General features: G+C 40.6%; 1 protein-coding gene across 9 annotated transcripts in view; it reads right to left on the reverse strand.

Annotated features, from left to right (window-relative positions):
- mtmr4 (myotubularin related protein 4) overlaps positions 1–20,961 on the reverse strand; it is a 96,640-nt gene extending 75,679 nt beyond the window's left edge. The window contains exons 1-2 of one of the 9 annotated variants that reach the window (XM_036580512.1): positions 20,816–20,961; positions 806–915 (exon numbers count right to left, since the gene is read on the reverse strand). In XM_036580512.1, the coding sequence (XP_036436405.1) occupies positions 806–832 (27 nt within the window). In that variant the 5' untranslated portion in view covers positions 833–915; positions 20,816–20,961. Of the gene's footprint in view, positions 1–805; positions 919–5,960; positions 7,522–10,604; positions 11,659–20,815 lie in introns of those variants that run through there. The other 8 variants (XM_036580511.1, XM_036580510.1, XM_036580509.1 and 5 more) reach the window with 8 other exon arrangements.
- Between the last annotated feature and the right edge of the window lie 5,317 nt (positions 20,962–26,278).

The raw sequence follows: 26,278 nt of genomic DNA on the forward strand, positions 1-26,278 counted from the left end.
GAAAAAAAAACAACAAAAAAACAAACAAGCTGAATTTTTGCTCAAAAACGTGTAAGCTCAGTTTGTTCCTGCTATGGTTTGGCGATTTTTAGTATCATCTGGTAGTTTTTACAATGGGTTTAACAAACTGCATGTTTACAGCCTTTAAATTGCTTATTGTTAAAATAATAAGACAGCTACAGCTTAGAGTGAAGCTTATATAGGCTACAGGCTACTGTTACTGTCATTATAGACTATTGTTACTATTATTAGGAGGTTTAACAATTACAGGCTTTGTTTTAAAAAGTGAAGCCTTGTGCTGCGGCAGAATGTTCTGAAGCAACCAAGATATTCAGACTAATATTAAAATGGACTACATATTAAATGAAAACAAGCTAAAAGATTACAAGACAAATGTAACATCTTTATGCCATGGACAACACATTTTGCATTTTTTACTTGGTCATCGCAAATGATGGAATCTATCAGCAATTCACAATACCATCATAAATCGGCTCAAGCCTACTGATAACGGAGGAAATGTCGAGTTTAGAGTGACCGTAGCCGAAACGCAATTGTGTGACACCCTCTCTTTGCCTAATTATATAGTGTAGTGCCCTGATGATGAAAAAAAAAAGAAGAAATTTTGTAAAAGACCGATGCTACGTGTGTGAGGCTCACCATTTTCCGTCAGATTTTAAAAGACATGTAGTGTACACCCGCCTTAATACTAGACTTAATCTGACTCCTAATGTGTAAACTCTATGCGGTTCGACAACAGTTTCTGCACATGTCCGCGCCAAACACACTTTCACTACACTCCTACCATGGTATCGGCGGATGTTGTGTTCATTGGGTCTCGGCTCCAGCTCCTCCCGCACTCCTCCTCTCTCTCCTCCTCTCTCCCACGCTCCTGCTGTGGCTTTGCTACAGCTCCTGCTAAAACAGAAAACACCAGAACCATGAGTCAGAAACGCAGCGCAGCTCTGGGCCTGCTGTGTGTTCAGAAACAATTAAGCGCATCAGTTTCTTTGCATCATTTGTAAGCTCCCATTTACCCTGTTCTTGAATAGTCAGGCCCCCACAGGACCACCACAGAGCAGGTATTATTTAGCTGGTGGATCATTCAGCACTGCAGCGACACGGACATGGTGACGGTATGTTAGAGTGCTTGTGTGTGTTGCTAGAGTTTTGAAACAGCTCAGCCTCACTGCTGGACTGAGAATAGTCCATCAACCACAAATACCCAGATAACAGCATCCTGTGGTTAGCAGCCGACCATTGATGAAGGAATAGAGGGTGACTGACACACACTGCGCAAGCAACAGATGACGTGTCATCTCCAACTTTACATCTACAAGTTGGACCAACAGTGTACGTGTGTCTTACAGAGTGGACAGTAAGTTTAAAACACGTATATTTAAAAATGTCCAAGTCTGATGAGCTCTTAATAGACAACAAGGCCTAGTTTTCATGCACCATCATAAATTGCTGCCTGCCGTTTGTCAAAGCATTGTTTTAATTGAAAAGACTTGTGTTTTAGGGATACAAAAATGCTTTTGTGATTGCGGCCTGAACGACCGCAAATGAAATTTTCCTTGACCAAGAAATGTAGCAAAGTGCAAGAGGAATCTACTTCTGGTAAGTTTTCGGTTTTTTTTTTCCCCTGCTGAGATCATCTAGGTAAACCTCAACCACATGAATTTGCAACTCTTAAGAAGCATGAGCCAATAGAAAACAAGAAGACGAGTTACAGTCTCTTCTAGAAATGCTGTTAGTGTCCTTCATAGTCCTGTGAGTGACCATTTGACCAGATTTGGAAGCATGTATTATGAGGGTTCTTTAAGACTGTTTTCTTTGGAGGCTGCTTTCTTGGGAATGCGTGGCATTTAGGATTTTATCTGTTCAGACCTCCCTTGTAACAGGGAAGAAAAAGTTAAGGCTTTCAGTCTGACACTTTGAAGTGTTTAGAAAATGTGAGGATAGTACAAGCAGTCTCAAGGCGTTTTCACACTTGGACAATTTCAGGACCGCTGAGCCATGATTTTCTGTGCATATGTAAACACGTCAAACTCACTAAGATCCCTCTAAACGGCCCCAAAAACCAACTGAACTCAGACCACCTACCGAGGTGGTCTCTGTTTGGTTCGTTTGAGGTTCCTGATTGATTTGTGCCTGCTGACAACAAAACAGCCCCAGTCTGCTTTTACTTTATGGCAAAGACCTCAAGGCTCGCCGAACACACACAGCCACAGTCTTCCAGCATTTCAGCAGGTAAAAAAAAAACAGACCACCAAGGATCATTTATAAAAGGTACAAATAATAAACAATGAATGAATGAAAATTCACCATTGCTCTCTCAAACACATTATTCTCATTGCAGATGCAGATTTTCACCAGGGGAAAACAGAACCCGCCTCAGAAGACACGCAGTGTCATTTTTCCAATTTTGTGCGATGCACTTCAGCCAATCATTTCAGCATGGCCAATAGGAGAGCATCTCACCAACCGAAAGGTTAGTTTTATCAGAGAACGCTGCCCACTATGCGAGCACTGCGCACACCATAAGTGGTGCGAAAGGGGTCTGAGTTCTAATGGAGCTGTGGTCTGAACAAGAAGTTGTCTGAGATCTCATCGAAAAAGGACCAGAAAGACTAGAAAAACTAAAAAAAGCAGTTGGTTCCCCTTTCAGGTTCACTTGAACAGAACTCAGCGTGGTGCATTTAAAAAGAACTATGTGAAAAACACCCTAAAACAAGCTGAAAAACACACCATGTTTCACACCAACTCTCTCACACAGTGGAGAAAGTTATCAGTGTCATGGCAGTAAACTTCTTGGTCAGTCAAAGGCCAGCAACATTTCGCACACTAGGCCTATGCCCAGTGACAGTTACATAAGTTACAGCAGTAATAGTCGCCAACGATGGTAAAAAGTTGTTTACCGCCAGTTAAAACAAACATTGTTCATTTACTGATTTTACGCAAACTACAGCAACACGTATTTCTCCACGTGAACATAACTGAACTTTAAACATGTTGGGTGAACAGCTGCAAGAGCTGTTCAAGTTTCATGAAACATCAAATCAAACACTGCATTTATGGACAAGAAAGGAAAACAGAAGCTGGTTTATTGGGCAGTTGAAAAGGACACCCTCCCCTGACTGACTCAAGATTGGCAGTTTTTCATTTTGTCAGTTTGCTGAGCCATTACAACAAACGTAAGATTCTAAAAGTTAATATTTCTGGAAACAGCTGCGTTAACTAGCCAGCTAACGCTAATAGCTGTTTAAACAGCTGCTTGTGCCACATTTTCTTCCTCTTTAGCTGCTGTTAACATGGCCTATGTAGCTAGTTTTGTTTTCTCCTCTTGATACCCCCTAATTGTATGCAGAGCTCAGATTATTTTGGAATCCAAGGTTGAAAATTATTACAAAAGAGAGGACTTATGTGGTCCTCAATGAACTTGTAGTGCTTCTAGAACAAAATGAGTGAGACATCAAGTAGGCTTCATCCGTAATGGCTACTCAACCGTTAAATCTCAAAGGTTTAACATACACACCGCAGATAAAAGCTCAAACAGATCACAGAGAACACTAGATAGATAGATAAATGACACATATAGATATAGAAAAAAAAAAAAGAATGTCAATGATAGCTAGGAAAAAAATATACAAAGATGACACAAATGCTGCAAATATGTAAATTACACCTCACAGATGACGTTATAGCGAGAATTATGTGAGGTATCAAAAATATGAGCTGCTAATTTAGCCAGCTAGAGGAGTAACTACAAATGTTGTGTGAAACTTTGATTGCTTTTGAATTGGATTGTCAACTGTCAAGTTCATGTTGCAGACAACTTACAACATGCAACTAGCTGCATGAAAGGTTCACCACGTAAAGCCAGCCTAAAGCACCCCAGACACAGTAAAAAAAGAAGGTCTGGCTGTCTAATTAACCTTACTCTCTAAGCTATTTACAGCCTCAGCGCATGTGTGTGGGCAAGCATGTACGTCTGCGTCTGTGCAACACAGGAGCAGACACGCACATAACAACATACTCTGCTTTACACCATTCCAACCTGCCGAGCCGACCTTGATCGTGAGCTATACGCTCCTTAACAGCACTTATTGGATGAGCCCTGATTTACAAGAAAGGGAAACTGAAAACTCCACATGAGCCCTGACCTCTGGGGACACTGGCGGAGAACGCAGAACAATTAGAAGGTGTGCAAGTTTCCCTTTCTGGGCTCCTCTGAGCAAAGTCGTGCAGATCCACTGTAATACTTTAGGCCCTCATTTAGCTAAAACCTGACCACTGAAACTAGGGCTGAAAGGCGTTAATAAAAATAAATAAAAATCACAATATATTCAGAATATATTACAGTGTCAGACCATCACATTTAAAGAGGACTCCAGTAAAAAGTAAAATAACACAAAATAATAATCAGCGCTACATTAGTCATAAATGCGGCCACTTGACCTCTTACAGGAGTGCCATGACATTCTCTACCGTGAGATTTCTTGCTTTAGAGACTAGCAAAACTGCTTTAGGATGAATAAAAAGAGAAAAGTTTGATACTATTTGAGATTAGTGCTATTTCACTAATGACGACTAGCACCACAGATGCATTTACTAGTCTCTACTAGGCTAGAAGTCAGGATTTGTTGCACACCTTAATCCCAAGGGTTGTGTGATGTATTAGCAGACTGCATGGATGGGTATTGTAGTGAGAGAGAACTGATGGACGAACACAGAACAAAATCTTGAATTCTGTCAAACCAGTGAGCCTAGAGGATGCCAAGCTGCACTACACAACATGCATAACATAAAAAAATAAAATGGTACTGAACGCTCCTTTAAGTTTGCATTAATAAAGTTAATGCACTCATGCTTCCACATACTCTATGCTTAGAAACTGGAGCCTGTTCTGGTTGGACTGTTCTGTTCTTAAAATACACTAAAACTTTTAAAATTACAAACTGTATCTGAAGACAATTTGAAGCTCTAAGCAAATGAACTGCACTTAACTGTCAAGTCTTAGATATCATGTGCAAAGTGCACACATTAGAATTAAAAGTGAAACTGTTGGGGATTATATTATGAATATAATAATCTATCAAAAGATAATCTATCAAATGCAATATATAAGAATATAGTATATACATACAGACACATATACACACGTTATATATATATATATATATATATATATATATATATATATATATATATATATAGCTATAATAATATAGCTAATACTTGACCAAAACTCAAAAGCAACACCATGTGTTAATATCATGCTATACCAGTTTAGAAGCCCAGCTCATACCAGGAACTTCTCTAAAATCAGAGCATTAGAGACCAAACAGACCCAAACAGGACCAAAACATTACAGAGAACTCGTGCCTCGGACTTTCCAACACCCACTCCTGGCTGCTTCTCTCTTCCTCAAACACACGTAACCTTTACAAGGATACTTTCGTTTTAAAACCTAACAGCAGCTCCAAAAAGGGTCTTAAAGAAACAGACACATTTATTAAACTTCATTACAACAAGGAATATCCCCACTGAGGCCCAAGGTCGAGGTAAAACGATTGAATGTTTCCACTGGCATACCTGTACACAAAGGTCTCCTCACACACTTCAGGTAAAACAGAAGCGTTTAAACTGTTCACAACAACATTAACGTTTCCTTAACGTTTACTACACTTTTTTACTTTATTATCTTATTTCCACACAGTGAACCTTTCAGTCATTTTAAAATAGAGAAACTGTCAGCGTAAACTGCGAAATGGAGCTAAAGACTTCATTTTATTCGAATTTCCCGTTCCACCTTAAATGGCGCAGCGGCTACCGCACCATTTAAGGTGGAACGGGAAATTCGAACAAGAAGCTCCTTCCCGATCGAGAAAAGTTCATCTCTTTATCTGGCTGGACTCGAAGCTAAAGCGTCGTTAGACGTGAATGGACCGGAGTACCTGCTGCTCGAAATACATCCATTCCCCGCTTCCCGAGTCGGTTTCCAGCGCTGGTATGTGAGCGGACGCTGGACACGTGCGTTCGCAGGCGTGTCGTACGTGACGGCGTTGTACTGCTCGAAGGAAAGCGCGAGGAAGCGCCTTTTCTTCCGCTCAGCGAGGGTCCGCTGACCGTTCACGACTACAATAGAGCCCCCCGCCGACCCCCTGCACGACTGTTCATGGACGAGGAGTCGAGGGTCAGAGACCTAACACACTTCCGAGCAGTTGTGAGGAAGAGGGGGGCGTGTGTTTACTACGTGGTGTTTAAACGATTAAGTTCACGTGAGTTCAAATAACTGAGGAGACTTTAAAGGGGAACTCAACCGATTTTTCAAAATTTCTGCATAATTAATGGTTGAAATGTAAATAAAGCCATTCAGAGTGGTTTGACGTGAAATTCTCTACAGGAATGTGCCGAGTCAGAATTGCTCACAGTGGTGGCGATAGGAACCAAACGTCTGAGGAGTTTAATGCCTCTGAAATCTCCCTTACAGACCAGCATTACTGAAAATGGGTTAATATAAGCTGCCTGATGTCTGACAGATAGTTTTGTGATGAAGTGTTGGCTGAGAATGTAATTTAATCCATTTATTTTAATGTATTTTTGGCAGAGGGGTACATGCAGGGTGTTGTAAGCCAAAATACTCCCCGAAGAATCAGATTTATGACTATTTTACCATTATCAACATTTGATAATTCAGTCATTGAAATGTAAACAAAGTCATTCAGAGTGGTTTGATGCTGGGTGGTAAAATGGTGCATTGTAGAGTAACTTACGGAAACTTACAGACCTGATTTCTTTACAGTGGTGATGATGGAAACCAGGGGTCACGATGTCTAAAACACAAATCTAGCCTTTTATTAACTATTCATAACTATTACTGTTACATTTTATTACATTCTATTACTGTTACAAGTTATTACAGAAAATATAAACCGAAAAAAATTCCTACATTTAAACCAAATTTTTGATATCAGAAATTCAAATTTCAACAAATAAATGTAGCATGGACATTTAGCATGCAAGATCAAAGTTTTCACTAGTACGCTTTCATAGCTTTAATTTTGAGGTGTTGAAATTCTAGTTATTGCATGCTTTTATCAATGTATTACCAGTGAATTATTTCACCTGTACAAGTCTCAACAGTTTCCATTAGTGATCTATATCTGGATCAGTAAAAAACAGGTTCAGTGAGTAAATAACTAAACACTTTAGACGCTTTAGGCCAGGGCTGGCCAAAGGTAGCCTGCGAAGACGTCTGATTTGGCCAGCCAGAAGGTTGCCCTAATCTACCCCTTCACCCAATTAGAGAACAGACATTTTTATATAACTTTAAGATATGATTCCCCCCCCCCAAATATTTATCGTAATAGTCATTATTAAATATTTTTTAAAACTCTGACCCTTAAATTAAACCTGAAATTAGAACGGATCTAGCTTACTTTGTTAATATGAAGCACATATCACTGTAAATACAAAATTATTGCTTCTTCGCAATCTGTATAACCACTTATGCCCACTTCTGAACTCTTTCTCATGTTTGATTTTACTACTGTGCACTACAGGCAGAAAGCCTGTTTTCATGATCCAATCAAAACATCATTATTTCCCACCCAAATATCATATTTTACTCAAAGATTAAGGGAAAAAAAATGTTTTAATTTCCGATTCAACTTTAATACCATATGATTATTACAAATCGCAACATAGGTGCATCACAACACATACAGAGCTACCAGCTATGAGGTAAAGACAAACAGAAAATGTATCTAACAGACAGTGGTACACAGACAAGAGTAGGTTTAGGGACCACTGGAGTGAAGAACATCTTCATGGGAATTGTTTTATTCAGGGAATTTAAAGTCAGAACAGTCATATGTAAGGAAATGGTCACAGTATTTAAAGGATACTACATTTGTCAACACTATGAAAGCACACATGCTGCAAATTTTTCCATATACACTTATGACGTGTGAAAACAAGGCCAACAAGCTAGTTAGCCGTTTTGTCTTTCTGACCCTTGGCCTAACACTGATATTACCAATCGACCTCTAAGACAGAAAGTCTGGCCACCCTTGCTTTAAACATAGGGCCAGTATTCAGCAGTCATACTATTAGCTTTATCAACACACACCTCACAATAAGGTTCACGGGTGGTAAAGTTACTATACAACTCCTAACTGATTCTTTTAATTAAAAAATGTCAATAGCTGGTGCCATGCATTTCTGTTTTGAAAGCAAATGTGAACTGTGAACTTTATGTAGAGGCAATGGACTGAAGGACATGAGTGAAATTCTGCAGCCCAATTAAACCCTGCTGACTGTATCAGTATACAGGGTGAGCACCTCAATACAGAGGCCTGTAATACTGTGGCAGTAGCAGTGGAGCATCAAACCACGGTAGTGGTTGTGGTCTGGTTTGTGACCGTACGGGAATAATGGTCACATAACCAAATTCTCTGGGCTTCGGAGATTAAAAAATGCTGTTAGTCAAACCACAGTCTCGTACCCACAGGAGACTCATAAACAAGGCCACAAAGTTTAGGGGCCAATCCATGAAGTCGTATGCAGAAGTTTGAATTCCCCTGGTCTTATTTTCCAACACGTCCTCTTTAGGGAACTTAAACATGGCATTTTTCTGAACAATTTCTGTTCATTCTGTCATATTCCTTTTTATTCAGGACATAAACAGTTATTGTTTATGGAGGATGTAAGTAAGAGGATGTGGTAACTTGTTTTCACTTAGAAAATCAACAAAATATGTTATGTGACCAGGGAGCCCAAACTTTTGCCCATGACTGCATACTCTGTGCGATGCAACACAGGCCGGCACCCTTACTAGAATGACAGAGGTGGCATGATATCACTTTTTCTTTTCTGATACCAATACCAATGTTGAAACCTTGCGTATCAGCCGATACTGACCTGATCTTTGCTCTTAAAAACTACTAAAGCTTTAAAATAAGCTATTTTAATTGAAGCCCTTAAGTTAAACATGTAAAAGCAGGGCTACTACTCCACAGAAAGACATGTCCAGCTAACATCATGACACCACACAATGTGAATGTGTGCCATTTCTGGACAGGTTTTAGTATTCTCTGCTGATACTTGGTCTAAAGGTGGGCGATACGGCAAAAATTTATGTTGAAGGATGTGTCTTACGACACTTTAAGAAGTTTTCACCATAAGTGTTGCAATATGTATTTTTCCTGACGTCAGATAAACTGGAAAAAACAAAGTAGTGCCTACGAATACAGTGATCTATATTTAGCATTTCATGTGCTTCGCTGCCCTGAATCCAACAAAACAGGACTAATTATACTCCGTAATCAAACATGCAGTTGGGAAGTGTTTTAAAAGTACTGACAATATCCATGATATGCTCAGAAAAGCACACTGTGACGTAATTTATCACAGTAACGCTAAATATTGTTATATTGCCCAGGCCCACGCTGATCAAATATCATGTTTTGTTGATTTTCTAAGTGAAAATAATTTAACATCTAAATTCAGCAAAAAATTAATTGTGTATTAAAATATGATGTAGCCTAGAAGAGTGTTCCCTTGTTTCTACTTGGAAAATCAACTAAAACATGTCATGTGATCGCAGGTGCCCAAACTTACTATAAAAAATTATAAAGCTTTAAAGAGCTGTTTTTAAATTGAAGCACTTCACTTAAGATCATCTAAAAGTAGTCCATCAAGCTGAAACTCAAACACTACTACCCCACAAGAAGAAACCCACACAGCCAACATCACCACATCACGTGGGTACACATTAAAAGTCTGGTCCATGTGAAGTTAAGTCAACCTTCTGCATAGCTTTTTCATAGCTCTCCTTGAATACGCCTGGGGTCTCCAAATCCCTAATCATACATAATATGACTTTAAACTGTATTTTGGAGACCTAACGTTTGACTAAACTAAGTTGAGAAAATGCTATGGAGAAGGTTGAACTGAAAGTTCAATTGAAACGTCTAATTTTTACAGTGTGTGCGTTATTTGAAGCTAGATTAGATCCGTTTTACCCCCTCAAACATCCAAGCCAGCATTCTCTGCAAACACTGGGCCGATACAGATACTCATCGATACCGAGATGCCATCTTTACTCTGTAACCATGCTTATAAAATGCAGTGCACTCACGGTACATACAGCAAATCTACTCATTTGTTAGAGCACTCGCTTGATTGCTGCTATTTCCAAATATAAATGGACTGTAATTGCTATGGCTCTGCACTTCAATAGAACGCATTAATTGCAGCCCTTTGCCAGATACTTAAGATGCTAACCTGGTGAATACAATGAGTATAATACAGTGCAGCCCTGACAGGCAGTTAAATGAATCTGTTTCTCCTCAACTTAACAAGCTACAATAAACTGTGCAGGCAATCTCGATCGCAGCTTAGGTGTTATCTGTTCTGCTTCTGCAGCGGAGCTCACAACAGCGAATACACACTTCCCTGAACGACACACCCCCTTCAACCACACTGCAAACGTCTGCCATGATTGTAAATCCATTTCACTAGTTCACCAATGACAAATTCAGCCAACCGTTTAAGTGCCTGGCGATTGTGGTGCGCTTGTCTGAGCACTTTCTTACCTGAGAGAAGAGCAGCGGAGGAGCTATGTGGTTAAACGCCGAGGAAAGAGTTTACAGAAGGAAAGTCTGAGCAAGTTTTCCACTCTTGGTTTACAGTGTCAGTACTCTTCTGAAGAGCTAGCGAACTCACTCCTCCTCCCTCACTCACTCCCCTCTCCACTCCCACCATAACTCTGATGGTGACACTCTCTCTCTCGCTCGCTCACCCTCTCTCTCTCTCTCATACACACACACAGCTTCTCTCCACCTCCCTCCCCTAAAAGCTTGTTCTCTGTTTATTTCTGTTTCCAGCCTCCCCTTCTCCAATTTCTTACCATGTCTGCACTGAAGATTTCCTATTTCTGATAGAAGGAGAAAACGTGCATCAAAGTTTTTGGACAACCGAACAGGACTGTTGCAATCTAAAAGAAAAGGTGGGCGAGAAACTAATTCAAGATGTAGTCGATAAGCTGAGACACATTTGGAGTCAAAATCTTCAGTTTAGTTTTAAACTGAAGCGATGAAGCTAACGCTGCTAATAATCACTAGAAGTCAATAGTCACCCAAATCTTTTCCACAAATACAGTCCTGAAACCCCTGTCAACCTGCTCAAACTGCATCCAGGTCTTCTTGTCGACAAGCACAATATGACTTACTGTGTAGCCGAGTAGATGATCTCTGAGGGCAGCTATTACACACAATGGGGGTCTTCTGCCAATTTCTGTCTCCCTTTTGCATGCAGGCAGGCATACGGGTGGCAAGAGTATTTTCAAGTTTTGTTGTTTTGTTTGCATTTGCAAGTAGTTAAGTGTACTATATTTCCCTTTGCCTCTAACTGAATAGCTGTTCATTAACTCTTATGGATACTCGAATATCAAAAATAATCAGAATGCACATCCCTAATTTATCACCATGCAAAGTGCCAAATAGTCATTGCACATTCACTGAGAAGGTAGGTTATAACAAGTGATTATCAAGTTCAGCTGAGTTATCGTGACAGCCTTAGAACTGAGTTACACAAAGCAAGCCGCAGATCAAACACAACTGTTCTGCAAGTTACGATAACAACAATATTTATCTTAAAGATGACCCCTCCCACCCTCCCCTGCACAAACACACACTGAACATTAGGACATACTAGCTTGCTATAGATTCCTGTGGCAGTACACCTTGTCTCTGCAGGGCATGGTTTACATTCCCTCAGTCACACCCTCTACAGTGGGAAGCAGGTTGATGCTTGCACGTCCTCAGCTGACTGCACCGTGTATTGTAGTGACAGTAGATTGACCGCAGGTGCCCTGCACCCCGCTCTTCTAAAGTGCACGTTCTTGCTTAAGCTCAGCCCACCCTCCCCACGCACTTCACTCACTGCATCGGCTATGAGGATTACTCAACGGCAAGCGCAATCCACCTGGGCCTCCAGTTAGCCTTTATTCAGAATCTGCAGAGCAGCTGGAGCAAACAAAGCAGTCATCGCCAAGCAAGTTCAACACACAGTGACCGTAGTCTTGCTGGGAAATATGCATGATGAAAGTGTTAAAGAGTGGACACACCTTCCATTTTCTTCAGAAGACAAATATTGGATGCAAAACAGTGAAGGGAATGGCCCTTTACGAACAGAGCTGACGAAGAATACGTTTAAGTCTACAGGCAACTTTATGTCAGCTTGCATTAGAAATCGGTGTACAGCAATATGCTCATAAACATCAAGAACAACAGTTGATGAACACTAAAAAGGGTGATGCAAGATGGCTAGGGATGCACCGAGATGGGAATTGTTCGATGATGTCCAATATTTTTTTTGACGTACATATCTGTCAATCTGTCGTTTATTCAATTACGATTTATAAAATTAAAACGTTCAAAGAAATCAGGACTAAACCTACCCTTTTAGCATTATGGAGAGACACAGCATTTATTCGTAGAGATTTATAAATTCAGTTACATGTATAAAATGTATAAAATGCACATATTTTAGCTCAGTAGCTACTGCCAAAACTGTTTTGTCTTCTGGAGTACAAGAAATGCAATTATAAATTATATATGTTTATATATTATCAAATATAAACATATAAAGTAAGTAAATATCTAACAAAGCCTATATGATTCCAGTTTCATTGTGCATTTGTAAAGATTGCATTTGGACATTCATTCATATTGCTGCCGTCATAACAGAACTTTGCATCCGTAAGGAAAGGGGGGGGGCGAACACACACCCACACACACACACACACACACACACACACACACACACACACATACATACACATACATACACATACACATACACATACACATACACACACCTTAATGTTAAAGTAAATTTGAATCATTTCTGTTAGTCCAGTCGTCATTAAATGTTCATTTCAACTGTTACTAGTGCTGGTGTCTATAAACAGTTAAGTAGCATAGGTCAAGAATTTAGAAACCCACATGCTTTTGAAGTTCTGTCACTGATTAACCATTAGTTTGAAATTAAGCCACTTTACACAAGTTATAATATGCAGCGCAAAAGATTACACATTAAACGATTCGGCCTGCAGAGAAATCAAGCGATACACCTTATCAACAAATCAAGCCATGTGCAGAATGCAAGGTCCAACCATTTGGCATGGTGATGTTTTAACAGGCCACAAGCTCACGGATGAATGAAGAACATCTGTTGTTAGTGCAGAATGATTTTTAGTAGCAAACACCAAAATAGCAACGCTTTCCACATGTTTGAATGACCCCAAAGCTGTAGTTCTCAATATCTATGCGCTCTTTAGAAAGTGAAGTTCTGCAAAGACTGACAACAGAACAGCAAACGCGGTGACTGGATCACTTTCACTTCCTTACATTAAGAAATTAGACTTTCATTTCTGGTTTCTTCTGAAGGCATGCTAATAAAGGAGATGGCTAAAGCAGCCATCCTGCAACTGTTTTCCAGCTTCTCTGCATAGCACGGTCTTGTATCAAAGTTCAAGGCATGATAACAATGCATGATAAAACCACTAAAGTGTTTTGTAGCCATTAGGGCTGATGTGATTAACCCTTATCGTGCAGAAGATATGCAGGAAGAGACCTCTAGCAGTCCAAACAGCTGCACTGGAGGGCAGTATATGGTGGAGGAAGTATTAAAATCTTTGAAGGTTAACAGTTATAAAACAATTACTAATGAAACATTTATAAGGTTATAAGGCTCTTCTCAAGAGTTCATAGTACTATTTGCAGAGGAAGTTAGTGCATGTGACTGGTCTGTGGATGCTCTCATTTATGCATGCATCCAATGTAGTAGCGGGCAGTATATTGGTTAAAATTCCTTTCAAGGTTTTAGTTTTATCACAACCTTCATACCATGCAAATAAGCACGTTCAAACAGTCCAAAACAGGTTATCGCATTTAGCTTAATGGCTGAGTCAGAGAGGTTTCAGCAATAGCTCATCTCCTGCTGTGTGGTCAGTTGCAGTCTGAGGTAATATTAGTCAGCCTGCAGACATTAGAAAGAAACATTTTTAGCGTTAGCCTTTAGCCCATTTGCTCATTGTAAAGTCAGAGATGATAGCTCATCTGCTTCATCAGTGGTCACAGGACGCTGCCCACAGGAAGCTGTTGGCTGGATATTTTTGGTTGGTGGACTATTCAGGCCAGCAGTGACACTGAGGTGTTTAAAAACTCCAGCAGCACTGCTGTGTCTGATCCACTCAGACCAGCACAACACACACTAACACACCACCACCATGTCAGTGTTACTGCAGTGCTGAGAATGATCCACCACCCAAATCATACCTGCTCTGTGAGGGTCCATGGGGGGTCCTGACCACTGAAGAACAGGGTGAAAGGGGTTAACAAAGTATGCAGAGAAACAGATGGACTACAGTCTGTAATTGTAGAACTACAAAGTGCACCTATATAGAACTGAAAAACAACAAAAATGGAGATGCATGGTTTGTTCTGACATCAGCAATATATAATTTCACCATGATATAAACTTTATAATGTGCCGCCTACTACTGCATGCATGCATGCATGCTTGCTAAAGCAATGCAGGCTGCAAAGAAGAAATGCTGTCATACAGTTTGTTAGTGTGGGAGAGACGGACAGAGTGAGAGAGAGAGATAGAGCGAGAGATATGCATGTTCCTTCTCTTGCAAGGAAAACTGCCAAGCATTCCATTTCCTCAGACTTAGCCTGCCTGCTCCAACATGTCATTCATTCCTTCTAAGACAATCACACTGTCTGAATCAAAAGCAATCTAAAGCAATGGGTGCACAGCAAGCTTGCAGAAATGAATCTCTATTCCCATAAACGTGCCAGTAGAGGCTTTGTTTTCCTCCTGCGCCTCGGAGATCCTCAGAGATCCGCATTCAAATCACTTCAGCACTTTAGAAATCTGCTCACAGCTAGAAGATTCCATCATGACCCTCATGAAAGTGTGGGAAACGTGAGTAATGAGGGTGTTTGGATTTTAGTGGTGTCAAATTGCCCTCTAAGAGCCAAACTAGGGTCTGTTTCACTGTTGGAGGGACAACAGCTTTCATGCAACCTAATACACAAAACGACACATAACTGGCGCTCTAACTGTCAAACAGAACCCACTGCTTACGCTGGCAGTTTTCGGAGACACAGGAGCTAGTTTGTGACACTTACTGGCCCAAGCATGAGATACTCCACAACTATGGCGATGCAGACACACTGCGGTTTCACACAAACACTTGCTTTTGACATGCCTCCATGTCCACTACCTTGAGGCCTAAAGGAAACACAGTTACGCCCAACCACTACAATGGCATTCTAAGTTGGACCATACTCAAGTTCTTGATCAGATTCACAAAAAACCCTAATGTCATATTATTTTATTTGAGCAGTTCACCCTTCTAGTTCAACCAGCCTGGGCAAGCACCCTACACTATACTAATAAGAGTCCTTGGGGAAGACTCCTAACACTACCTTTGCCTTCCTGTGTAAAATGATTAAACTGTAAGTCGCTCTGGATAAGTGTGTCTGCCAAATGCCGTAAGTGTATTTTATATTTCATAAGCAGGATTCCGCTCCCGAGTGGCGCAACCAAGCGTTGGCCCTATCATCAGGAGATCGCGAGTTCGATCCCTGGTGATGCTACAGCCGTCCGTAGCCAGGAGTCCAAGACAGCACAACTGGCCTCGCTCTTTCTGGGTGGGTAGGATGGCCCCTCCCTCTCCCCCCATCACTGAACGCGATGCTAGTCAGTGCAGGCGTCTGTTAGCTGACGCAACAGATCTGGCGGTTAGCGTTCAGCTGTCCAGTGACGTTACGTAAGCAGCAGTTCGAAAAGATGCGGTGGTTGGCTTCACAGGTCTCGGAGGAAGCCTGTGTTAGCCTTCACCCTCCTAGTATTGATAGTATTGTGTGACTGGGGGAGTCCTAACTAGCGGGTGGAATTGGAGACGACTAAATTGGGGAGAAAATTGGGTAAAAAATAATAATAATAATAATAATAATAATAATAATAATAATAATAATAATAAAGCAGGATTCCTCAGTTAGCTGGATAACTAAAGCCAAAAGTGAGGAATGTCCAGTAGAAATGCCCTTGCCTCATCTGGCCTACTGGCTTGACCTTTAGGTTTGAAATATTTGGCTAAACATTAAAATCCTGCTTTGCAATATACCCCCAGTGGTAGCTGGTCCAAAGGTTTTTGACAATTGGCAGAGCCAGCTAATCAGCTTTCTACGGCCCTTGCGGCCACTTTCCCAGACCCAGATTAGGCCTAAGCCTGTACTAAAAGAAAACCCAATAGTGATTTAGCATTGGCATTGCAATTTAGCCCAAGACTAGGCTTAATCCATGTCTGGGAAATCAGCCCTTGATTAACTAGCTAAGTGATGTGATGGAGCTGGAACAAAGAAATGTGTACTAGCTTAGGGACCTCAAAGACTAGATTAAAACCCACTGGTCTATACATAGTCAAAGAAGACGGCCAAACATTCTCATCTGTATACAGTAGGTATGTAAGCATGGGAATGTATACACCTATTTTGCGCCCAAACCATTGGCCTATTTCAAGATTAGGGACAGGAAGTCAAAGTATTGTGTGGGCACAGTATTGTATTTCATAAACCACTTAGATTCTTAATTTCGTTGCATAACAAGTGCTTACCCTTTTGGACAGGGGCTTAAAAGCTACTAACTAAAGAACGGTGCACTCCAACGCCAAAACTATCACCATGTTATTACTATGGAGATACACAAACATATGCTGTGGAGGCCTAGATTCAGTCCAATTCAAGTGCAAGTCATGAGGCTATTTAAAGTGTAGCCTGACCTGTAACATGATCATGGCCCATCAATTAGGCATTTCAACTGAGGCAGTGGTGCTTGGCAGGTTCAGCAGCCCTGACAGAGTAAACGATGGAACTAAATGAGTGGAAGTTAGTATTATGTGCAGGTTGGCACTAGTCATTTGCTCAGGTTGCTGAACACCAGTTTCTGGGGAAAATGTAGGTCATTAAATGCGCCTCCATTCAAAGTGAAAAACTGACTTCCGACTAAAAACTTCACAAACGTTTGTGTCACATTTAACAAGTGTGGAATGGAAGGGACGTAGCAACCTCACCTGCGACCAGTCTAAAAATATTACTAAATATGACAAGCAACAGTGCGCATGAAGTTTCAATCACAACCTCATTTCAGCATAACATAACTTTTCCCATGTGAAACGCAGTAGACCATGCGGTTAGTGGTTACCAAATTTGGTAAACACAACAAGCAAGATGATTTCCCCATGCAGTCACAAGACTCAGTTTCACTTTCTTCAGGTGATTCAGAAACCATACGTTTTTCCTCTCAATACTCATGATCAAAACTTTTCGAAACAACCTTACAACCACCCCGATTTCAAGGCAACATATAATATTCACCAAAACCTAAAGGGAGACAGAGCGTACAAATGATCAAATGCAACTAACTTTCCTTAACCAGGTGGGTGTTTCACATAGTCTCTCATCTACCTGGATAACTTAAGCCCAAAGGGGTGGTTCATCCAAAATGAATGCCTTTTAGTTCTGCTCCTACTGGACAATTTACGTTTAAGTTGTCCAGCTAACTGAGAAGTCCTATGGCCTGTCTCACCAAACACATCCAACATAGACAGGGTTCCTGACTTTCAACAAACGCAGCTGTATTTAACTCGTTTTACAACGGCGGATATCAACTTTCTCTGTTAACCCAGGTTTAGTTACTCAAGCTGTGATTAATCCTGCTAGGCACAAGAAAGTTTGATGTTCATGACAAACAGCCAATCACGTGAAACATGAAAAGTCAAGTGGTTTGTTTTTCAAAGAAGAGAAAAGTAATCATACTGTGTACATATTTAGAAAGTACAGCAATTATAACAGTAAAAAGCAATTACGTCACCACTGCATTAGTGCTCGCTGGAGTAATAATTGCTTTATATTCTTGATATCTATGTTTGATTGGTACTTAACCTGTTCCAGTGTAGGCTTGGGATATTGCGTGCAATATACCATCGTCATAAAAATAGACCTACTTCACACTGCTACATAATCTACTAAAGCCAGACAACATATCATGACTGATTCAGGACATTAACTAATTTTACATATTAAAAGAAAACTTGTTAAAAGAAAACTGATTGCCATACAATTTATCTAAATAAATATCTGAAATGTCCACCTTGATTGACAGTCGCGACAGATGGAAACTATCTGCGATTGGTGATACTATCGATCGTAAGTTGCCACGTCAGTGTATCACAGTAAAAACTTATCCACAGTTATAAAACTGAAAACCCAGTGTTAGACGTAACTAAGCTTAAAAAAAAAACACGGCTTTGTGAGACAGGCCCCTGCTTTGTGAAAGCACCCCTTGGGCTCTATTTGCTGGCCAGCTTTGTAAACAACTTCTTCACTAGTAGAGAAAATTGCAGTACCCAACAAGACTTAATGTCGGTAAACATGATTTAGGAGCTGTAGAGCTTGCATTTTTGGTGGTTGGCAATCAGTTTGTCCAGTAAAGCAACGCCGGATCCAGAAGTCTTACATAACTGAAGGGGATTGGAAAACTTGCTAATTTCTGATTGGCACAGCACAACAAGCGAGCATATCGTGTCTGTGATCATGAGCAGAAAAAACATTCCAGCTGCTTTTCCTCACACGATACAGGAAAACTGTGTGATCCTCTGTTAGCTATTGTAGGAGTTAACAGTCACAAAATAGTGAGGTTGAAAAATTCCCCCCTTATCTCAAACATAGTTAAATAGTTTTGAATAACTGAAGTTTAGCCTACCCTAAAAGATTTTAGGTGACGTCCATTAGTTTTTAGCTATGTTAGCACTGAAACTTCAGTGCAAAACTAGACAAGCACTCTTTGGACAGCAACCCTGTATTTTCATAAATTTCATAAATGTGTTTTTCAGTGAACCAAAAGTTAAGCCTACCCATTATAAGAAAACCCACTTTTGTCTTAAAACAGCATCACGGCCTAAACCTGCGTTTAGCATGCTGTTTGTCATGTTATGTAATATTGTGCAGGGCAGCACTGCATTTCTCAGCCTTATCAATTTGACAGAATTCACATTTTTAAAAAGATGCATTTTTATCCATCAATGTTCTCTCACTACAATACCCAGCATGCACTATGCAAATACACCCAATAGCCACTACAATAGCCCTACACAACAATTAGGAAATGCACTGACGTAGAGGCTAATAAATACAGATGTGATGTTCAGCTTCATAGCAGTAACATTAGCTATAATATTTTTAACAGCCCACCCTCATGTGTCTGCCCCAAAGCACCTGTAGTTTTCCCAACAGTTCCTCCCACCTTCAAGATACATCATCAGAAGGGTGTAGCCTTTAAATCTCACTCCTGGGGTCCCACTGTAGGATGTGACCGGTCATGTTTACCACAGATGGTTACTTTTTTCTTTTTGGCCAGAGCGCTACTCCAGCAAGTTCACTGAGAACCCAGGAGGTCTCCAGGCAAGCTGCTTAACGTAAACGGGAATTCCACTGATTTTTTAAAAATTCTGTATAATGCAGTCATTGAGATGTAAATAAAGTCATTCAGAGTAGTCTGATGTGAAATGATTCATTTTAGAGAAACCTGCCAACTCTTCCCAAACCTGCCGACTTCTTTACAAAGGTGGTGATAAAACCAGAGGTTGCGTTGTGTACAACACAAAAATTGCCATTTCATTTACCATCATAAATGACCAGTGAAGTTACACACGTCTTCTGATATTTTTTAGATGTGTTCATCAGGGTAAAATAGTGGTAAATCTGGAAAAATTAATAGTCTTTGGGGACTATTTTGCCTCACAACGGCATCCACACATGTACCCCTTCGCCAGGAGTGGCTTTCAAAAATATGTTTTATGCCAAATCCTTTCCTCAAGACTTCAGTAAAACAATGTCACAAACTTTAGGCGGCGTATTCGTAAAAATATAATGCAGTAAATTTCTGTGACGTCTGGTTCCCATCACCATCACTGTGATCAACTGTGACTCTGCAATTTTCTCTAGACCAGAGCATTTCAAAATCAAATCACTCTGAATGACTTTCATATAAATCTTAATCATTAAATTATGCACAAGTTTCGAAAAGTCAGTGGACTTTCCCTTTAAAACACAAAGGTATGGAGTGTCCAATAGGAATGTCCCTCATCTCTCCTCCTGTTGGACGGGCTTCTAGCTACTAGGCTGAAGTTGGCTTCCTATTCGCCAGCTTCTTGTTCGAATTTTGCCGTGCCACCTTAAATCGGTGCAGCAGTTACATGTAAGAGAGAGGGTTACACGTACCTACAGCACCATTTAAGGTGGAACGGGAAAATTCGAATAGGAAGCTGACTTCAGGTTCGTCTTTTGGTTTTAGTTATCTGGCTAACTTAAATCCTGCTTAGTGAAGCAGCGCCTGGCTTGGTGAAACACCCGCCTGGGCGTGTAAGGTTATGTAACGTGGACTGTTTTGTAGTCATGGGCAACAGCAGATTGGGAAAGAGCGATGACGAAACGGTTCTTGTGAAATTCACTGTCTAACCGCTTCACTGCAAACGCGTTTGCTAACATGCGAGCCATGCACACACACTCACACTCACACACTGTCCGGGAAAGCCCTCCAAAAACCCAAACAGCAAGTTTTAACGGCGCGTCCCGCAGCGGAGGAATATGGAAACGCCGACACGAATCGCACGTACAAACCGACGCAGCAGAAAAGAGCACAAAACAGAGATTTTAATCGCGTTACTCACTCAGAAAGAAAGAAATCAGCTGATAGCAACGGTGACTCAGGAGACGCCACGACTTCCGTGTTCGCTCGCCGACGGCCCAGGCGATGACCAATCCGGAGCGACCTTCAGCCGCCCGCTCGTCCAATAGCGAGCCGAGGCGTTTGCTCCTATAACGTCATCCACTCTAGCCTTCGCGCCAGCGAGGAGCAGGGTGCCGGAGAGGTGCGAACACGCCTACGCGCCAGCCAATCACTGCCAGGGAAAAGGAGAGAGTGGGCGGGGATTTCGGTTTATTGGCAAAAAACGGACCAATAAAAAATCACAGCGCGGCACTAGTGGGTCATGTGGCCCGCTGCGTGGAGACACGAGGATTTTAAAGGCGCGCAACGAAGAAGGAATTTTCGCGAAAGAAAGGATTGAGACAGACCGAGAACGGCTGCAACATTTTACAGCTTGTTTACTCCGCTGGGGGGAAATCGTCTGATTTTTCATCTGTCTAAGCAGAGCAGGGGAGTCACTAGTGGTTTATGGATAGGGGGGCTAAGCCTACACCAGGAGGTTCTGCGGGTCATTCCAGGAGGATGTTTTTAATGTCTGTTCATGATGAACGTTTAGAGTAGCAATAACCAGAGAATGTTTCCAAAAATGGTTATTTGGTCAAACTGGCACACAGTAGATCCGTTTCTTCGTAGTCTGTATGAAGCACAGTGCTCGTTTGACTTCAACACACTGTCCACCCACGAACAACATGCACAGATCGAGCAAACGTACTGAAGTCAAGCAGTGCGATCTCCTCTCTCTTAGATAAGCGGCACGTCCTAAAGATATTATTAAAATACACAGATTATAGAGCAGTTCAGCAGTGTGATTTTGCTCTGTAGGTATGTTTAATAGGCTAGGTGACAGAATTTTATAGCCATAAAGTCAAATATTTTATAAGTTCATTTAAATTCAGTTTTCATTTTAACTTCAAGCTTAAACAGCTCTCGCTCACTTTCTTCTTCATCACTAACCTCCATTAGATCTGCTCCATCAGTCCTGTCAGTCTCCTTGAGCTTGTCTCTCCCTCTCCTGGCCTGTGTCCAGTAATACAGTATTTTGATTAATCTTGGATTTCAAGAACTCAAGAAAATAATTAGATCGATACATGTATTTTTTTCATGGGTAAAAATCTTCGGACTAGCCCTCGACGAAGCTGCCGCCTCTCCATATCCATCCAAAGGTTGAGGATTTGAAAGAAATATAAGAATATAAAATTGCGTTATGATCAACACCATGTGACCTTTTAAACCGTGCTAACGTACTGTAAACAACAATCTGATGCAAATACTGGTGTCATTGCTTCCACATACTGAAGAGATAAACAAAAACAAAGAACATACAGACAACGATTTCTATGTCTTTTGCTCGTTCACATTCTCACACTCTCGCTATGAAGTGAGATTAAATTATTTGGCTTGTCAGCTAACCTCACTAGCTAATGTTAGTGTTAGCCTAACCGCTGTATTCACCTCACCTGAACTAAGCTAGCTAGCTAGCTAACGAGCAAACGAGTAAAAACCCTATAGACGGCTATACTGAGCAAAATTCGCCACAAATCCATTTGTAGATATGTTCACTCTGTAACTGCGTACTGTTTCACTCTGTATAGTACAGATTTTGAATAAGGTCTAGTGTCAACCTTAATTTGCAGAGCGATTAAATCCAGAGACCCTCCCCCAGGTCTAATATGATTGGCTTACAACTCATGGGATCTGATATGATTGGCTTACAACTAACGAGGTCTGATATGATTGGCTTACAACTTACGAGGTCTGATATGATTGGCCGAACCGGGGTTCCACTTTTCACATGACTTTAGTAAATCTCTGATAGCACAGCAAGAGGTAGCGCCGCATTAGAGCAGCAGCAGCGCCTCCCACAGGTCGCACCCTGCAGTTACAGTCTAATGTGAAGTTGGAGACGCGATGGCACGGCCGAATAATGAAGGATGAGGAAGACTAAAATATAGATGATTTGAACTTGTACAGTTATCTGGGAAGAGGACAAACTCTTGGGGGGGCTAAAGCATAAACCAGCCAATAAAACCAGCCTAGTGGCACCCACTAAATCAGCCAAACGTTCATATTTTCCACGACAAATGTAGTGTGTAGTGTGTGAACAAGGCAGTAGTAGATTGTAACCACAGAACTGAAATCTATATATCTATAATTACCCTTCTCTTCATTCTGATTCACTAAATTCTCAATATCTGTAAAGAAAATAAAAGAATATTTTCCCACATTTGAATAAAGATATTGGTAAACAAATGTATTTGTCTAAAACTAAATATGATTGTGCTTCATTTTTCACATATTTAATTATTTCCCCTGAGGTCCACTTTTGACATTCATGATGTTTTGCATTCCAAAAACAGTCCTATTTATTTTTACATGACAGTTTGAACCTTTTTGTCCCTTAGAATTAAGTAGGCTTTTTTTTTTTTTTACTGTGCCTTCAGACTGACCTCTGTTCTGATTGGCTGCACTGTGTTGCACCTCATTCAAAAAGCATTCTGGGCTGAAACACTTCACTTCAGCATGAATGGGTGGGGCTAAACTGCTGTGGGCTGAAAGGGCATATAAATGTAAATGTTCATTTTTATGACATCACACAAACAATGAATTCAGTATAGCCTGCTTTGTAGCCTGAGCTCCATTTATGGACTGTATGGATTAGAGAGTGCAGTACGCTTTAGCCATGTTTACATATTACATCAATCTCTTTTATTTCAAAGATTTCCATGATGTGGTCCCTTTAAATTAATAAGGGAAGTCAACTTAATTCATTCCAAACCTAGTAGAGTCTGTAATTTACCATGATTAAAATTATAACACTGTGTTCCAGCTGCCCCCCCACTGACCACCTTGCATGTTTGTCTGGGTTTCACACAAACCTATAATTGAAACTCCCTGAGCTTAAAGAGGATGACATCACACACAGTACAAGTGGCAATGGAAGCTTGTGATGCAAAGAAAATAAGGAGCCACTTTGGAATAAGATGACTCTTATAAAGGGTTCATACATGGTTTGAAATTAGCTCAGTAGTTCATAAACACCTTAAAAATCATTAATAAGCAGTTACAACAGATGAATAAAGCGTACAACAATGACTGTTATCTGCCTAACAGTAAACCCACATTCATTTATACAGTTAAACCTCAGATTTTGCTGGTTCATATTCATATTTATCTGATACAGCAGGGCTCTTTTCCTGTTTTTGTTCATCTGTTATTAGTGTTTATTAATGTTTATTAATTGTTTATGAACTAATTATACCCATTAATGAACTAATTGTAAACCATTCAGAAACGTTTATAAGGGTAGTCTCATTCTAAAGTTGTACTGAACACAATGACTAAAACTGACCTGCTCTTACAACAATTCTCGGTCTACTCTATTCTGATATTTATGTAACTGAAAATCACAGAAACCCAAAAGGTAAATTCCACCCATTTTTCAAAATTTCTGCACGATTACATAAATCAGATGTAAACAAATTCATTCCGAGTGGTTTGGTGTGAAATGCTGTTCTAGAGATACTTACCAAGTCAGAATCGTTCACAGTGGTCATGATAGGAACCAGACGTCTGAAGAGTTTAATGCCTCTAAAAGCTCCCTCACAGAAAGTTATTACATGAAGTTGTTACAGATACATTGCTGGATGGCTGACACACAGTTTATGCTCATTTTGAGACAAGATTTGGGCCTAAACTGTATTTTTAAAATCATTACATGTTAAACTCAGAGAGAAGAAATCTGAGGTAGTAAGTTTCACATCGAACTCCTCTGAATGACTTTGTTTTAAGTATCAGTGATTGACTGATGCACAAATTTTGAAAAATCCATGGATTTCCCCTTTAAGGCAGGGGGTGATAATGGTCTCACAAGGGCCCTTGGCACAAGAGTCTTTGGATCCTCATCAGTAATGTAATCTATCTTGAGTTAAGGATCAGTTGAAAGCGCAAAGACATCACCTTACAGCTTTTAGCAGTGTAATTCACAGTATAATAGTCACAGTTTGGCAGTGCAGTTATGTTGAAGGGGAATTCCACCAAAATATCTGGTTAAGTGGTTAAGTGGTAAGTAAATATAAATGGTTAAGATGTGAACAAAGTCATTCAGAGTGGTTTGATGTGAAATGCTCCATTCTAGAGAAACTTCCAAAGTCAGAATTGTTCACAGTGGTGGTGATAGGAACCAGACATCTGAATAGTTTAATGCCTCCAAAAGTTCCCTTACACAAATGTATTACGTTATATGGTTACGAATATATTGCCTGGTGTCTAAGACGTTGTTTTAAGAAAGTTCTGCAGTAAGGATTTGGGTACATGTATGGCACTGTAAGGCAAAATAGTCCCCAAAGAAAACGTACCTTTCCAGAATTACCATCATTTTACATCAACACATCAAAAAATCAGAAGACGTGTAGGTTCACTGGCGGTTTTACTAGTAATTAAAATGTCGATTTTTGCCTTCTACACATCGTGACCCCTGGTTCCAGTCAGCACCACTGTAATGAAATCTAAGTTGGCAGGTTTCTCTGTAATTAATCATTTCAAATCAAACCACTCTAAATGACTTTGACTAAATGACTCTCAGGGGCTGAATTATACAGAAATTTTGAAAAACTGGTGGAATTCCCCTCAGCTTGTCCTGCCTGAGTCAATTCAATAGCCCTCCAAACCAAAGCAATTGCACTTGATCTGATAGCATGCATAGTAATGTTCTTCATTAGGGCAAAGGATCAACTGAAAATCTGAATATACAATCTCTCAAGAGCCTCGTTTTATTATATTTGCGGCGATATCCCTTTTAATTGGACATTCATATGATTGCCGCTCTCTAGCTGCACGGCTCCAGCCAGGACAATCATTAACAGTAGACAAACAGAAATGCTCTCAAGAGGAGAGGTCATTACCTGGTAGGTGTGTACTCTAACTGGGCGTGGGCTCCACTTTGGAGATTACTGTAGGCTACTACACACATGCACTTACATGCAGACTCTGTTTGGCCTGCAAAGACTGTCATAATTTGTTATTATGACCAGTAGGTCAACTCCAAAGGCAAACGTCACATGCTCAATTTAAAGATTTCAGATTTAGAACAGCTTTGACATTCGGTGGGAGCATCACATTTGACTTTTAACTTGACCCGGAGTGTTGGATGCATGTGTGTGCGTGTATATATGTACGTGTCTGCGTGCAGCTATGCTGTTCAGGCTGGGTGCTATTTTTGCACTTTGGCCTTCCTCTTTAAACGCAGCCTGCCTGTCTCACCTCAGATACCCTTATGGGCGGTCAGACAAGCCACTGGCGGTGGCACAAATGGCACCGAGCCAGGGAGTAACCACATTACTGGTATACTGTACTTGTTCTATGTAGGTGAATAGGCTGCGTCTACGAGAAGTAGACGTGGACTAAAAGGCATGAACAGACAGGCTTG

This window comes from Colossoma macropomum, unplaced genomic scaffold (assembly GCF_904425465.1).
Source record: "Colossoma macropomum unplaced genomic scaffold, Colossoma_macropomum, whole genome shotgun sequence".
In the NCBI taxonomy this organism is placed as follows: Eukaryota; Metazoa; Chordata; class Actinopteri; order Characiformes; family Serrasalmidae; genus Colossoma; species Colossoma macropomum.